General features: G+C 35.0%; 2 protein-coding genes across 19 annotated transcripts in view; one reads left to right on the top strand and one right to left on the bottom strand.

The window, feature by feature from the left end:
* Window positions 1-2855: 2855 nt before the first annotated feature.
* Window positions 2856-11925, bottom strand: lipg (lipase, endothelial). Its single transcript, NM_200128.1, is given in 10 exon segments — window positions 2856-3498; window positions 4914-5009; window positions 5089-5313; window positions 6525-6645; window positions 6733-6975; window positions 7052-7273; window positions 7378-7489; window positions 8315-8494; window positions 9906-10090; window positions 11713-11925. Coding segments are annotated over 10 exon segments (1503 nt in total). The 5' UTR covers window positions 11819-11925; the 3' UTR covers window positions 2856-3485.
* Window positions 11926-12228: 303 nt separating this feature from the next.
* The window catches only part of mthfd2l (methylenetetrahydrofolate dehydrogenase (NADP+ dependent) 2 like), an 85160-nt gene continuing 79204 nt past the window's right edge, over window positions 12229-18184 (top strand). For 4 of the 18 annotated variants that reach the window (XM_073909144.1, XM_073909143.1, XM_073909140.1 and 1 more), the window contains exons 1-4: window positions 12229-12335; window positions 13604-14251; window positions 16271-16455; window positions 17750-17872. In XM_073909144.1, the coding sequence (XP_073765245.1) occupies window positions 17752-17872 (121 nt within the window). In that variant the 5' untranslated portion in view covers window positions 12229-12335; window positions 13604-14251; window positions 16271-16455; window positions 17750-17751. 18 annotated transcript variants of the gene reach the window in all.

An 18184-nucleotide genomic window follows, 5' to 3' on the forward strand; every position in this document is an offset into this window, starting at 1 on the left:
TTGCATCCTTATATTGTCACTAAATCTCTGAAATCTCAGAAAAGACACAATATTTGTAAAAGTGGTTAGCTCTGAGCAGATTTAAGTTCTCAGCACAGAACTTTGTCTCAATGTTAAGGCAATCTGAACAGAAAGTCTTCACTGAGGAGCATATTTTGTGAACAAAAAAAGTTATCTAAAAATTCCTTTAATGATAAGGAAGTTTAATTTAAATATACCTGATGGAAAACATGTTTGAATCCAAAGTTTTCAAAGAAGTGAACAGTGGAGGTGAAGTGATGTGGTTTGGTGGATGTTTTCTTTAAAAGTGGTTGGGCTTCTTATACAGATACAGGGCAGCGTGAAGGCAAATGTTTATCAGAAGCTCCATGGCAACATGCAGTCCATTCCTGGCAATCATTGTTCAATCTGCCAGCAATTTTCATGCGGGACAATGAGCCTTGTCACACAGCAAATTGACTAAAGCAGTTTAATGAAGCTGAAAACACTCAAATAATAAAACGGCAACCCAGAGCCCTGAACTAAACCTGACTGAAAATATCCAGAAAATCTGAAAAAGACTAAAGAAGAGACTGATATTTTGACTGTTGTAACCAAAACTCATTGGGGCAAATATCGAAATGTTATACAAAATAATAAAACTAATTAACCTTTAATTATAGAATTAGTTCAGCTCTGATATAAATCAGACCATATTCTTGTGCACTACAGTAACCTATACCAGTATTATCCACTAAAACCACTGTGTCAGATAACAAATATTTCCTGTCTCTCTCACCTCATTCACAACTATCCGTTTGCCGCCTCTTTCTCTTTACACAAGAAACTGACAAAAAATTCTGGAAAGACTTCAACATTTCTGAGAGGTTTGTCAACAGACGTACGTTTATGGTTTGGCAACCCCTAACAGATTAATGCATTCCTGAAAGCAGCACACGTGTAAACAGGCACACAAACACACACATGAACACACACGCACATAAGATTCTAGATTCTTCCGTAGAGGTGGAGATTTCTATTAAAGCATCACAACAAACGCTTTTTCTTAAAGTCTGAAAGTTTTACCCAAAACTTTAAGTTCTGTCATGATTTGCTTACCCTGAAGTTGTTCCAATCCTTAATTAAAATTATTTTAGAAATTGCTGATCTATTGGGGTTTTACTTCACAATCATCTTAATGGTTTATGGAGAATGGTGTGAAAAGATAAAGTTTCCAGCAAGTGTAAATCATGGTTCGGGTTAGCTAATAGAAAGGCGCTCAAATAACCCCTTTTCACAACATCTATAAAAGAGACAACAAATCAAACCATGAAGCAGGTGAGCTACAGCAGCAGAAAAGCAGACATGCTCACTAAAATTGCACACTAATATTTGGGTGATGCGATGAGTCTTTTTATGCAATATTTCGATAGTATATAGACTTTTTCAATGTGGTCATGTCATTGGCACACAAACATTTCCTGCTTGTTCTCAAACTATTTCATAACTGTAACAAGAGGCAGTTTAATCATAACTTAATGTTAAAACAGCAATCATAACATTATTTATCAAGTATATGTGGCTCGTTTTGGATTCTCAGTAGCTACAGAAATTCTAAATGTAAAAGAGGAAATAGGTTGGGACCAATGTTTTCGTTTACATCCTTCAATGGTCTATAGGGTCAACATTTGATATAAACATAATGAAAGCATTGATCCATTCAGCCTTGTACACGTCAAGGAAATCTTTTTGCTGCTTGTTTATTATTGCTTATTTAAAATGAGTTTAAACTATTTTTTTTTTTTTGCGACAGTGTAATTGTTTTATGTTCAATAAACTTAATATTGTAAAAACCATTAAGTTAACTTTATCAATTTGTTTTGGCACGACATGAAGAGATTGCGTGTAACCCAGCATGTTCAGTGTACCTGTGGTTCAGGCTGGTGGTGTAATGGTATGGGAAATATTTTTATGATCATCTGACCATCGTTTAAATGAGTTATATTGTTGCTGGCGGTGTCAACCTCTTTATGACCACAGGGTTGCCATCTTAAGACGGTTATTTCCAATAACCCCAAAAAACAAGCACATTTGACCTGTATGCCTCACTTTCCTGGAAGATTTAATGCCTTTTCGATGCAATTTAAGAGTTCAGACTTGCAGTTTTAAAATAGACTACATTATTGGTCCAGTTTACAACACTGGTTTGAGCTGTTTTGGTTTAGGTTGAATTCCTTTAGATTTAATATACAGCAGAATCGAACATCTGTTATATTTTTATAGTGTTCTTGCAGCTGTCTGATAATTGAAAGCTTATAATCCACATTCACTCCCAACCATGCAATTTTGTTTAATAGACATTGAAACATCGACATATTTGCAAAAACAAGGCTAAATTTGGGCTGTCAGTGAAAATCTAACAGACGTCTATAAGTATAGCCCAGCACTGGAATACTTGTCAAATACAAAGAAACACAACCATTGATTGACATGTAGTCATGCTTTCCTGCATACTCAGTCTAGTTGAGCTTCGATTAAATTACTAACATCTGAAGTTTATCCTTGTTTTAGCAGAGTTGTCTATCGCTAAAATGCTTGCTGGGTGAAATTGCAAAAAGGTCAAACAGCAACATTCCTAATTTTATGCCTTTGTGTTTCTTGGAAGTCAGTCAGTCATACCGGTTTGTAATAAGCTGATTTACCAACTGAAGCTGCAAAGTCATTTTTTACAATCACTTCCTTTGCAGAGACCAACTTTAATTCATAAAATTCTATGAATTCATAGCTACACAAAAGCAAGTTTTTTTACAAAAATGAAACCAAGCAAACACCAAATTTGTTCTTAAGAACTGAAATCATGAACACACTCACACAACTCAACCTACAATAATTTTATTACAAATTTATCAGTTTTATATACACATTATTTACATAAAACATAAGACACAAAATGTACAACAATTCTATGAAGACAGAACAGCTCTCCATTCTTCCGACCTTAAATAATACTGTGAATTCATATAAAATCCTTCTTCCTATTGAAATCCACAGACAGACATGTAAAAGTGGTCGGCAGGTAACATGGGAGAGAATTAATTTATGCCTTGGTACAAGGTGTGTATTAGATTGATAAATAAGCTAGGTTTAACAGTGCTTTCCTTCATAAATTAAAAACGTACAAAAATATATAACAAACATGTTGTTAAGGAGGAGTCGGCGATCCGCAAACAGTTTCTGACAACGGAAAATGTACAAACAGTATCAAAAGACAAAATATGTAATCTCAATCAATCCAGAACAGTTCAATGGTAGAAAAAACAATGCCCTGAGCAAGTCCAGTAACCATCCATCACCCATCAGAGCTGGACATTTGAGCAGCATGAGTTGACTTCTATCCACCCAAAAAAAAAAAAAAAACCATGGTGCATTTCCACCAAACGTGTACCAAAACAAAAAAGTGCTCAGGCCCTGCACCGTCATGAGTCCCGGGGTAACAGTGCTTTCTCTCAGTAGTGCAATCTGTAAATATAATTAAAATCAAGGGCAAATTATTAAATATAATCATTTTACAGTAAGATACAGCTCTCTTTCTATTAACAAACCATTAACTATGACTTCCAGTTTAAAAAAAAACTCCTATTTTACAGCTTATTGATAGTTAAGGTAGTATTTTGGTTTAAGTATTGGGTAGAATTAGGAACGTAGTTTAGTTACTTTAAAACAGGGGTGTTCAAACTTGGTCCTAGTGGGCCAGTATCCTGCATTTAGTTCCAACCCCAATCAAACACACCTGGACTGGCTAATCAAGTTCATACTAGGCTTTCTGGAAACGTCCTGACATTATTTTGAGGCAAAATGGAGCTAAACTTTGTAGGACACTGGCCCTCCAGGACAAAGTTTGGACACCCCTGCTTTAGATCGGGTCTCAAACTCAATTCCTAGAAAGCCACAGCTCTGCACAGTTTTGCTCCAACCCTAATCAAACACAGCGGATTCCACTAATCAAGGTGTTCAAAACTACTAGAACTATTAAGCAGGCGCGAGTTTGAGGTGGTTGGAGCAAAACCATGCAGCGCTGCGGTCCTCTACGAATTGAGTTTGAGTACACTGATTTAGAACATGTACTGCTTTAGTACATGTGCAACTGCCATCTTTATAGGGAGAATCACTACCTAAATTAAACCGATACTAAAAATGAATATAACAAGGTAGACAGTTTGGAGCATTTAAATGTGGCTGAGAAACTACTCTAAATTCGTTCATTCATTTATCTGCAGTCAAACTAAGAAACTCTAGCCCACATTAAGATCACAAAGAGCTAAAAATGTGCATTTAGAAAATGATCCAATCCCAAAACAAGAACTACAAAAGATGGAATAAATTTCTCAATAAACTTAAAAGGCAAAGGCTCATGTAATCAGATAACTGGTCTAACCGGCAAATTGGTCTCAAAAGTTCAGCTTCTTACATGCATTCTTACATTATTATTCTAAAAACGCCTGAGCCAATGTCTGTCATCATAGTTAATTGGTAAACATCAGGCATCCACCTCCCAACTCAAAACAAAACTTCATTTGTTATTCATCTGCTCATTCATTATTATCTGTGCACACACACTTGTGCAGGAATGGGAAGAAAAAAAAAAAAAAACTAAAACTGGCATTCTTACTTGATTTAATTTGTATTAATACTATTAGTACGCATTAATATGCACCAATTTCAGAAGTGACCGGTTTGAGCTATTGAGTGGATGGGATGGTATGGTTATTTATAGCATATTTAAGTGAATCATGAAAGCTAAACACACAACTTTAAATAAAAAGTGGCAAATTACTACATTTAACCGTTTTAAGGGGAGTCTACCGTGACCCTGGTTTGTTGTTGCATTTGACGTGCACAAAAATGTGAATGGTAGAACATGCATGTATACATACCGTTTCCTGGGTTTTACTTCCCAGCCGTCCCGGCATTTAACAAACATAATCTCTTCTCCTGGCGAGATCTCAGTCTCTTCAGCACAGAAAGTGAACCTGTGAATGCAACATGGCATTAATAAACAACGAAGGTCAATTTACAAACTCAAGCGATAAATGCCAAGGAGACACTCACTTCTTTTGCGTTTCTCCTGCTTTGACTCTGATCCTCCGAACCTCTAGAATCTTTTGGCTTGCTGCACTCGACCATGAAAAGAACGAGGACCCCAAGTGTTTTATCGCGGATGTCCAAGAATCAGAAGGTCCTTCCCAGCGAAGTGAGATTTTGAGCAACTCACCGATGTCCTCTTCAGTAAAGACCAGAAACGTGTTTGTGAGGTTTAAACCAATTCCTTCGGTACTGTGAATAAAACAAAACAGTTTTAATCTTGCTGAAGTTACATTCATTTTCAAAATACCCTATATAGAAGGTTGCAAAAGGATTAGTTCACCTAAAAATTAACATTACATGAGGGTGAATCATGACAGTTCCAAACCTCTGATTGTTCAAAACCAAAGACATTTTAAGGGCTCTCTTATCCTCCACAGTGAGCAACAGTCCAGAGAGTTTGAATGCTTAGAAAAAGGACCAGTGTAAAACACACCACGTGACTTCAGGAATTCAACTGGAACCATGTGAAGCTCTGAGAACACAGCAAAACGCTGTGAAAACCAGAGCTGGGACCAAGTCATAGTTCTGCAAGAGAAGCAAGTCTCTGGTCTTTGCATTTAGGATCCTAGTCAAATCCAGAGCCCAGTCAGACAAGTCCAAGTTAAGTCCAGAGTCTTCTATAATCAAGTTTGGGACTTGAGTCCAAGCAAAGACCCTTTAGGGTAAGCCATTTTACTCGGATGCCATCTTTGCAGGCACTCAAAGCAAGGAGATCCTGACACAACCTCATTTATGGTCATGTTACACATTATCATCCTCTGGGTAATGATCATCTGATCGCACTGGTCTTCTGAAGTAATCCACAACTTGGTCATGATGGAGTCTCCTCCAGAAATAACAGCGACTCGGTTTACAAATTTGTGGGCGTTTGAGTAGTTCAAAGACTACAGTCTTTGGCCCAAGTCAAGTGAGAAGAGTCTGGCTGCAGAAACAAGCAAAGCTGCATGGGACACTTTTAATGCGCACACCTAACCCCGCCCCCAACCCTACCCCTCACAGTGACTTCATGAGCTGTTCACCAATCTTTTTTCCTTCCTTGTCAGAATGCATTTACTATTGGGTAAGTTTACTATTACTAGTGCGTTAACAACACGTATCTTCAATAGAACTTATGGTGTCACACGCAAGTGTACAGCCTATATAGCATACACAATCTGACATGAAAGATTTGATCTTTTTGGTCAAAGAAAGTCTTTCTGTTCTCTGAACATGTCTGGACAGTTGCGGTCTGTTGAGCTCCCCGATTGAATCTAAAATATCTAAATTTATGTTCCAAAGGTGAATTCAGATCTCAGGGAATTGAAACATCAGGGTGAATGATTTACAAATGTAATTTAAGTGAACCAATTCTTTAATTAAGGACTACTTCAGAAATAGAACTTTAATCATGATTTACTTACACATCAACAATGAGATTACTGCTATCATTATAAGATCCATAAAGTTTGACATAGAAAGTGGGATCTGCATTCTCTGCGTTCTTCCTGTCGAACACATGCATCTTCATCTGATAGTGGTAACCTGTAGAGCATGGCAACAAAGAACATTTTTAGTGACTCATCATTACTGCGTGTGACTTTGAAACAAAAAGCCGTTCAAATTACTTACCACCAAAAGGCGTGTCAGCACGAGTTTTCAGGTACATCTTGCTGTTTCTCCGCTTACGCATTTTCTTGGCATTGTATCCAATGCTGTTGCAGCGGTTCTTCCGGCAGCTCAGACAAATGCCCTTCTTAAAGCGATCAGGGCCGGTACATTGAAAAGCATAGCTCACATGGTCTTTGTTCATGAGGGAATCCACAAAAAGATGAACAGCCCTCTCATGTTCGCACTTCATGGCTTCCATGAAATCTGTGGTGACAAAACACATTAAGTACGTTGGTAAAGATGAAAAGTGCCAAAGCAACAAAAAAGTTGAAGCACTTACTTCCAGAAGCAGCGGACAGAAACTCTCCAAAAGTGCAGCCAGGCTGAACGTCGCCACCATTGGGATAGATGTCAATGTGGCCAATTGGCTCCTGGATCCCAATACTGACACCCAAAGCTCCACGTGTGTATGTGTGCAGGACGTCGACAAAATCTGCATCGTCAGGAGAGAGTTTATTGTAGGAATCTGCTCCCTCAAACATGGGGCCAGCTGGGTCTAAACCTGTTCAAAGATGGATACATATTTAGATGTGGCCTCAATGTGTGCAAAATGGTGAGCGACTCAAGTCCTTCGTTACAAAACGCTTTAAGAAATGGACATCTGACCTGTTATACGGCCAATAATTCCATTTACAAAAGTCCCAGCATATCCAGCAACGTGAGCCCCAAGACTGTATCCGATTATGTGCACATTCTCGAGCTGGAGCTGCTCTTCTTCCTAAAAAAAATAAAACAAAAATTATTATGATAATTAATATTATAAGACTAATATGACATATGTTAATATGTCTTAAATTATATTCTATAATCATTATATTATTCAATTTATTAGTAAACAATGTGAAATTAAAAAAATGATTTACCTATTGTTTTTTTCTTACTAACTAGTAAAGCCAAGGTGAAATGTTAAAAATAAAAAAACATGAATATTGCATGAATCCAACTGGAAAAGCTTTTTAAAAAATAATAATAAAATAAAATTAAAAAAAAAAAAGATCCACATAATAAAAATATTCGACAAATGTTCTAGAATAGACTATTTATATGAAGGGAAACCTCTGGGAATTTTTGGAATCCCACGAGACTGATGAGATCAGTTTTGAGAGTTAAGAAATAAATAAACATTATGCTTTATGCACATCACTGCTGTACCATGTTCAATGCCAGCTGGGGCATCCATGGGCATCTGTGGGGGATTTATTACGCTCAGCTGCTCAATTACACTACTGGCTTTTTCCCCCCTCAAAAAGTGCTTCACACTCTAAAAAGAAATCAGCTACAGTGAATGAATAATTATGGTTCCATAGAAATACCCATAATGCCTTCAGCAAACTCCCGACATCAAACAACAAAACAAAACAAATCCATCTGGAAAAGACAAATTGTACTTCAACAGGACATCTGCTCTCCTAAGAAAAGATGAATAATACCAACAAAGAACCAATAAAATTGGCCACAAGCAGTCTTTACGGTTGCCAGTTCTCTCAAAAAAAAGCACAGAGAAAAACAAACACACCCAGCGGGATGTACAATATAGACATACCTGGAGCCAGTCCAAAAGTGTAGCTATGCTTTGCCCAACCCGACGAGTGTGGTTGACGGCATCAGGGTAAAGCTGGTTAGCAAGGCCCAGCCAATCCACCACCACCACATTGGCCTCGGACTCTCGTCTCTGAACAGCAGCCACCAGTTTGTGCATCCAGCTCTCAAACATCCCACTCATCTGTGAAAGACACCACACCCATTGACTTCCAGCAATCACGTGCCAAAATGCAATATTTGCTTTACATCCGAATTGTAAATGCATTGCTACAGTGAAGAGGGTTTTTTGAAGGGAGTACATTGTTATGTTTAGGTTCAAATAAATTTTTTTTAGAAGTTGTTTAATTGATGAAGCTTTTGTCTTTATATTTGGTTTTCTCATGATAGTGACAAAAGATTACTTTAAAAAGCATAACAACCAAAGAATATTTAGTGTTTTGTACATGTCCTGAGTTAATAAAGGTTTTAATCCAATTAAAATCGTAAAAGGATGATATGAAATACTAAAACCATTCAAAATAACAGTGAGAAATAACCATATTTTGCAGTATTTGAATGTTTAAGTTTGTTATAAAAAAACAAACAAAAAGAATTTCAAAGGTTAATAACTCCATTTAGTAAAATGATAAAGAGTTTTGATTTTAATGCATCAATGGGCTATTTTGGGCTTTCCGCCTGGATTTTGCAAACAAACAAAATTTAAAAGCTTTCCAAATCCACATGCATAGGTGTAAATGCACAAGTGTATCATTTTAAAGAAAAGCCTTTGAATTTTTATAAAACACTGTTGAAAGTGATTAAAATAATTGTACAAGTTGCCCGTGTTAGAATAAACCTTGAAAGCGTTTTTTTTTTTTTTGCAAACTGAAATTTGAAAGTGTACCTTTTAGGTTCTGTGTGGTCTATGTTGCTGTAATTTATTTTAATGGTTCTTGCACATGTCAGTAATCATAGGAAGAAAAATGTCTATCATAATCTATGCAAAAGTTATTCTATTCCAACTGATCAGAGAACAGAACCACTTAAGGGGTATTGGGCCAGTACGGACCCTTAAAACTTTAAAGAATGCAGTAGTAAATGATGTCATTGACCCGGTACTATGTACACAGAGTTTAGGAAGTTAAATAAGAGAGAGTCATTAGCTAATATTAATAAATGCTTATCTGATTGTCAATTTATAGACCTTAATTAATTTAACCTTATGTAGAACTTTACCATATAGAGTTAACTAACAAAAGACCTAATAATAGTCACAAAATGTAGAGTGAATTGTATAATGTTGGAGGCCAGGTTAACAATTAAAATATTTGTTTTTGTCTTCAATCATTAGGTGAAGTGATGAACACCACTGCACACTGCAATACACATCAATCTGAATATTCTTAAAAGTAACTCAAAGATACATAACCAAATATTTCACATAACTATAAAGTTCCCATGATATCGATATTGTTGTTTTTTTTTTTTTTTTTTTTTTTGATAATTGGAATTGAACATCATCATACAGTATGTCTAACTACATTATATTAAAGGATGAGCCAAAATAATGAAAAAAATAATAATTGGGCACATGATTTTTCTTAAAATCTCACCGTCCAACCGTGGATGATTAGAATTGTTCTAAGTGTAGCATTGAACCCACACGCCACAATGCTTTCCTTTTTCCCCGGTTGAAGGTAACATGCTCCGTCATCGAGATCCAAGGACTTCCGCATGTTGTAGCTGATTTTGTCATGAAGTACCGCTGAATCTGTTGGGAAGAAATTCTCTGCATCTTCTAGAACGAAACAAAAAGCAAACAAATATTAGTGGAATTTATGCAAATATCCAAAGTAATACTACAGAATTTTGTTGGTTAATCGGTTTTAATATTTCTACAAATGCTTAATTGTTTTACAAGGCGTTGAGCTTCAGTCTATTATAAGCCTTGTGACAACATCTCGTTTTAATGACTAGCTTGAACAATCAGGCCAGTGTAGACAGAGGGGTATGCAGAGTTTGTTTTTGAACAAATGAGTTTAGCAGTAGTGGAATGCCAAATATAGTCTTTGATTGGGAATTATTTGGGATTGGGAGTTTATAAACAGTTTCAAAGAGTTTCATACACAACTTATTAACCCAAGCAAGACTGCAGTTACGTCATCATAACCAGTTAGAAGTAAGCTATGGTGGGAATTTATAATCATAACCTTTCAGAGTATAATTTGTAAGCCTTTGTGTCTTTGTAGGGATTTACCAGAGTAATGTATAAGGACAGATGAAGTCTTGTGTGGTTGGTATGAGACATTTAAAGCCCTTTGGCTCACAAGGCTGTATTTGTTTGATAAAAAATATATTAAAAATAGTAATATTGTTAATAAATTTGAAGTTACTGTTTCTTTACAGAAATGTTGTAATAAAAATCCTGCAACACAAAGCTGAATTTAGCAACCAGCGTTGTGTCACGTGATCCTTCAGAAACTCTTATATGGCGATTTGCTTTTTAAAACCTTTTTGTTCTATTGAACATAAAATATAGTTTGAAGAAAGCAGACAAACAGTAACAATTAACTTTCATAGTAGGAATAACAAATACTATGGAAATCAAATATTACAGGTTTTAGCTTTCTAAAGAGAGTATATTTATTTAATTTAAAGTTAAATTTAAAAATTATTTTAATTTTGAGTGAACTACGTACCGCTTTAAGACGACTTATCAGCTGATGGCACAAGCAAATTTAATGTCCAATAAACGTTAATGTCCGCAATTCAAAAACGAAAAAACTTTGAGCAGCAAATAAATATTAAAAACATGGGTTGAGACGCATAAACGTTGCAAAAACACATAAACAGACGTTTACGCATGTCACATTTGCTCCACGTCAAAGAAATTCTAACGTTTAAACTTCCTCAAACGTTTATTTAAAAAGTCTAATTTTAAAAATCCCCTCATACAGAGCAGCCTAAAGCTTTCCAGCACACATTCAGTCACTGAAGCCGACAACGCGGCACTGCAGATCCTTGATAAAACGTGGATTTATTTGGACGTCCCTTTAAAAGGAACATCCGAAACAAAGTGGATTGTCCGGGTTTTACATCAGCGAGTCGCCGACACGTCAGGAAAGCGGACATTTTAACTTTGAACTCATTCATTTTTTTTGTGCGTGTTTTCATTGACAGGTTCATTCAGATAATCATTTTAATACAATTAGACTTTGCGTGTTTCTCACAGTTTAAACGAAACATCAGTTACTCTTCGCTATTGTCTATGAAGAGAATGACTGTCAACAAAAGACATAAAAATACATACACATATGAATGAAAACCTTTACAAATTAAACTAAACACTTGGCACATTTAAACAGTAATTAATTAGCTAGCAAACATACAGTAGATATAGCGTTAGTACTTTAAACTTACCATTTAAAGGCGCGCTCTCGTCTGGTGCAGCTGCAAAGGCACTGAATGAATGGCACAGGATAACACATAAGAAGCAAAGTGCAATTTTCAATGATTTTTCTACCATAATGTTCAGGGCTTTAAAACGGTTTCTTTATTCTTTTGCCAAAGTGAAATGACCAAGGAAGTGTAGCGTGTTAATCCTTCACGAGAGGTGCTAGGAAAGTGTGTGAACCTGTATCAGGTTGCTCATTAGAGTTTTAAATAGTTTTTTTTTAGTCATCTGACCATCGGCAGATATCTACGACAAAATTCTTTCTTTCTAATTGGTCAAGCCCCTGCAACTACGTTCGAGGGCGTGGTATGTGCGTTTGAATGAAGTGTAGTGAAGACTGGCACAATTCTCACGCTGCTGTTAACCCTTTGCTCTCCGGGCGCGCGCACGCTGACGCACGCTGCATGCCGAAGTTTAACGAACCGTCAGTGCAGCACATGACTTTGTTTGTTTACAAATATGCAAACATGGCGTGTTTGTGAGGGATAGTTGGCAACACGGGTCTTCTGGGGGTCACCGCTGTTTTCTTGGTAACATTTGTGTTTTATATAATAATGAAAGTTATTGGTTAGATACGTCAGTTTAAAAGGTAAGTTACCTCATGTGTTTGAGATTTCTATCACACAAAGTTTTGACATATTTTTTTTTTATTTGCAAGAAGGCTATTTATACTCATTGTTTCTTATACCCCCCGCCACCCACCCACTAAAAGTTGCCAAGTATGCAGTTTATTATTTCCTACATGATGCATTTGAACCCAATAGCCTATTAATTCAAAGACATTTACTTAAATTATAGTCTGAAAATAGAAATCTTCAAAAACTTTAAAATGTGTGGAATTAAGTTGGAACAAGAACAAAAAATGAAACCTCGTCCCAGTGACTAAACTAAAAACAATGGGTGGACAGATTTGTTTTATAATGATTATTTGACATGTCCAAAATAGTCTCAGGCAACAGATTTTATTGTTTTGGATGGATGTTTTATAGTTTTTGTACAAAATGCTAAAATAATTGGCTACTCTCTTCTTAATCGGGACAAGAAGTTTTGTGTGGTTTAAAGAAATAGAGAATACACCCAAAGATGAAAATCTTCTACTAATCATTTACTCTTCCTTGTGTGGTTCTAAATCTTTATTAGATTTTCCTTTCTCACACACATACAAAAATATATTTTAAAGAATGTGAGTTGTTGGCACCCAAGTTTACAATTTTAAACTGAACAGTGTTGCATTTTAAGATGAATTCCAATTAACCAAAAGTGTGAATGAAACAAACATATTATATTAACTTTGTCTGCATGAATAAACCCAACTGGAGGCTGGTGAAACCCAAGTGGGTCATATTGAAAAAAGCTTGGCCCCCATCCCTCCATTTCTATAGTGTTCTCTTAGAAAACGCCCTGGTGAAGCCCGTGCATAGAGAACAAGGGCTGCATACTAAAGAGCTAGAGAGCTTAACAAAAACACAGCATTTGATGTCCAAAACACTGACATGACTTGTGTAGTACACACTGTAGTACAATAGTGCAAGCTGCATGCAAGCTTATAAAATAAATAAATAGCTAGATAAATAAATAAATAAATAAATAAATAAATAAATAAACAAATAAACAAACAGCTGTATGAATCTGTACACAGCAAAATGAAAAGGATTATTGTTTCATAGAATCTGTCTTGCAAGGGTTTCATGAAAATATTTTTAGGTTCAATTTATTTAAGAGATAGAATGACGTGACAGCAGTGTACAATAACAAGACTTGCTAAAAATATCTAAGTTTATTTTATTTTCGTGGTGTTGTGCTTGTAAATGGAAAATTGACTGTTTTATATTCTGTCCTTGTTGTTTATGGCTCTAGCATGCCTGGGACAGGATGTTGACCCAGCAAGAAAACAAAACAGAACCAGAACAGGTAACCAAAACAGACGCTCAAGAAGGACAGGTGCAGGAGGCAGAGCAAGGCAGGAACAGAGAGACCTGTAGTCAAACTCAAAAGAAAAATGGACAAAACCATCAAAAAGTCAACTAAATGCTGGAAGCATAAACACCACACACAAGGGAAATTAGAGCAGCAAATGAGGAGAAAATGACCAATGCCAGAAGACTAATGGAAAATGAGGGAGGCAAGACAAAGACATGATAAACAAAGGAGCACAGCACATAACACAGAAATACAGATGCAGTGTCCTCCCACTAGGATTAGGAGGAGGATCACTGGATAGTCTCAAAGCTGGATGTGATTGGCAGTGGTGTTACTCCCTCATCAATGCCTGATCCAGAATATCCCTTTGGGACCCCACATCTCTCCAACACATGCAACAATCTCTGAACCCATGCCCTCTGCACCTGAGTCTAGCAGTCTTCTCACTGTATACACAGGGGACCCATCAATGACACTGGGAGGGGGTTAAGAAAGCTATAGAGAAACAGGTTTAATTCTACACACATGGAAAACAGGATAAACACAATAAAGAGACAGAGGATCTTTTCATATTCAACCTGCATGGTGACTCACTTTCCTACAAAGCTTATACTGCTTCTTCTGTAGCCTATACCTTCGTATTTTGAAATGATCCGAAAAGCTTCATTAACTGATTCAGGTGTATTTTATGGTTGCAGCTAAGCTTTTGGATAGTAAGTATTTTGGATAATATGTATCTGGGAGCAGGATTGGAAGTCCAAACCAAGGTCAATGGGGATTTGCATAATGAATCCTGAGTTGGCAACTCAAGACACAGGTCTTAGTCATAAAAATACATTTTATCTAACTTAATTGTAAATATGCTAAATATATTTTGTTGCTTAGAGGCTTTACAGAGCATATTTTTCAAATCAGAAATATATTTAATTTTAACCTTCACATATCAAAATATATTGCTAAATTTATTACTATATATTATTATTGTATGTTATATATACATTTCCAACCTTACAATATAAATTGGATGGAAGTCTAAAAATAACAATTATTTAAAACAAACTAGTTAGGCCTAAATATTTAAAATAATTTAGCAGAATTGCATTCTTAAATAGTTTAGATTTACAGAAACAAACAACTCTGCAAATTATGCACGGCTATGCAAATATAGATGTGATTTTTTTTTTCTCAATTTGTCCTTACTATTATTATTATTATTATTATTAAAGTGTATTTCTGGTTTTTGATGTTTTAAACAATTTTAGATTTTTAAAACACATTTTTTCAAATTTTACATTAATATAAAATCTGAAAATATTTTTGAAAAAACTATTTGTAGCCTAATTATAATTAATACATAATCTGATGACAAATAATAATAATAATAATAATAATAATAATAATAATAATAATAATTTTCCCAGAGGGGTTGTGGGTTGCGGCTAGAAGGGCATTCACTGCGTAAAAATGTGCTGGATTAGTTGTCGAGTCATTCAGCTGTGGCAACGCTGGATTATTAAGGGACTAAGCCGAAAATAAAATGAATGAATAAATTAATACTACTACTACTACTATTACTACTACTATTACTACTACTACTAATAATAATAACAATAAATAGTAATTATATATATATATATATATATATATATATATATATATATATATATATATATATATATATATATATATATTTTTTTTTTTTTTTTTTGCATATATAAATAAGAATTAAATAAATAATTTAGGGCACAAAAGATTTAAATCTATTTTGAGTGAATAAATGTCTAGAATGTGTTCAGATGTTATTTAAATTAATAACAAAATAAAAAAAACGTATAGATGATCTTTATATCTTAAGTCCGACATTTCGTCCGCTCTGATTTTATTAAGATCTGCGCCGGCTTTTACATCCTATTTCATGTAATTTCGTGCAGGTTTGATTAACAAGTATTAATTAAATTATTATTTTTGTGTCGTAGTTCATGACACGTAGAAATCAGCGTGTACGTTTTGTTTCGGAGTCCTTTTAGATGTTTTTAGACACAACCGGAAGTGATTTTGTTGTCGTTGTGAGTGACGCGTCAAAACGCGCGAGCTGCAGGACGAGCAGGTGATCAGTTACTATGGCAGCTCCCGGTGCATTAACGGTGAACTATACCAGAATACAGACATTAATGTCATGTTTTACATATTGTCGACGACCAAAGCGATGGATTAACCTGAAAACGGTCAACCGGAGAAGCTCTTTTTGTCAGTCACTGAAAAGGTTTGAACAGAATTCTCCCCCAGGTTACAAATAAAACAAAGGTTTATAAATGCATGCATTTATATGCCAAACACGCGTGTTTTCTGACGTAAACATCATATCATCCTAAACGTGTATGCATATGAGCATAATAGCAAACGACATATAACGTCAGTTTTTTTCAGAAGGTCGATGGGTATAACAAATATATTTTGTGCACTTGAATATTCCGCCACCCTGTGGGAGTAACAGACACTGTCATTTAAATGAATTTTACTTAGCATCATATATTTCAACTGTTTTTAATGAACTGGATACTTCGTTCATATGTCTAACGCGATATGTTTTGTTTGTCCACATAGACATGTTGCCACTGTGGTCTCAGGGGCAGAACTTGCTCGTCAAATTCATAAAGAAGTCCAGAGTGATATAGCAAAGTTAGTGGCTGAAGGCAACAGAAGACCCCATTTGAGTGTCATCCTGGTGGGAGATGATCACGCCAGTCACACTTACGTGAGAAACAAAACCAGAACGGCTTCACTGCTGGGTGAGCAAAACACAAAGTCAATGAACTTCCACTTGTTTAATGTGTACAGCGTTGGTGCTCAACTGTGGGTGTAAGCAAACTTCCACAAATCAGAGCAAAGTCTTAAATGCATTAGGTCAATGCATTCAATAATGCATTCGTGGCAAAAAAAAAAAAAAAAAAAATTATATATATATATATATATATATATATATATATATATATATATATATATATATATGTATATGTATGTATATGTATGTGTGTGTGTGTGTGTGTGTGTGTGTGTGTGTGTGTGTGTGTGTGTATATATATATATATATATATATATATATATATATATATATATATATATATATATATATATATATATATATATATGAACGAACATGTTTTAAGCCAAGATATGACTTCAAATCAACAGAATTAATTATTGTTTTCTTAGAAATGTGACTAGAAAAAAGTGTTTATGATATAAACAAGAACCTATATCTGCTACTTCAGATATTTTTGAGATAACTTGCAGATATTTGTTGTTTAAACCATAAACTTCACCTCATTTTAATCAGATTCCCAGAAACAACAACAACAACAACAACAACAACAACTTTTTATTTCATTTTGCTTCTCAAGTAAATGCTTATTGATTTAAAAATATTTAGACTAGATGTCTACTAGAAATAGACATAATTTTATGTGTAAGAATATTGGAAAAAATTCAAATTTGTAATTAGACAGTACTGTGAAATTATTTATATATTGTAGTTGCTGGGTTCAATTATTTAAAATTCTGAATAAAAGGAATTAATTTAAATGTGATGCAAAGTCTCATTGCAGAAGTCATCTTCTGAAACCTGATTTTTAAGTCATGTGCTTTATTTTATTATGGTTATTTTAAAAAACATCATTCTCTCCTTTGTCTGGAGTGTTTTTGGATATTTTACTGCTTTGGGAAGCTATGGTGATGCAATCTAACATTTATTTCTGCTATTGTTGAAAATATGAATACTAAATAGATTGACAATTGACATTATCTTCCATTCAGCACTAACAGAAGTTAATTAGTTTCTATTGTACAATTTTTATTTCTGAGGACCCTGAAAATGTGAAAGGAGTCCATAAGTCTCACAAAGATTTACAGTTAGTTACATTAAGATGAACAAATGAGTTCTTATGAGTTTGTAAAGACCTGAGGGCAAGTAAAGATGATATATTTTTATGTGAACTAAAGTTTATTTTGGTGGTGTAAAATAGACAAAGTGAAGCAAGAGCATGTTTTCACTAATCTTTTGTTGAAACTTGACTTGTTTAAAAGGCATGTCAAGCAGCACAATCTTCAGGCCGTCATCTGTATCTCAGGAGGAGATGCTGGAGCTGATTGATAAATTCAACAGAGACAGAAACATTAGTGGCTTGCTGGTCCAACTTCCTCTTCCAGGTAATATTCTATACTATTGAATAAAAGTGCAAAATGGCAAATTATATTTTGTTTAGTAATTACTTGTAAATATTGTCTAAATTTTAAAATGCTTTGTAGGAAAGGACCGGGGTCATTCAGTGTTAAGGTCTTTAATACATTTAGTGAAACAAGCTAAATCTAAATTGTGTATATAGTTAAGGCCTGTGTGTTGTGTTTAGGCCTGTCACAATAATCAATATACTGATTTATCTTGCCACACATGGCTATGATATCAATAATTTTGGTGATACATATATATATAAGCTATTATATATCTTTATACAATAACTT

The sequence above is a fragment of the Danio rerio genome, chromosome 8 (assembly GCF_049306965.1).
Source record: "Danio rerio strain Tuebingen ecotype United States chromosome 8, GRCz12tu, whole genome shotgun sequence".
Lineage (NCBI taxonomy): Eukaryota > Metazoa > Chordata > Actinopteri > Cypriniformes > Danionidae > Danio > Danio rerio.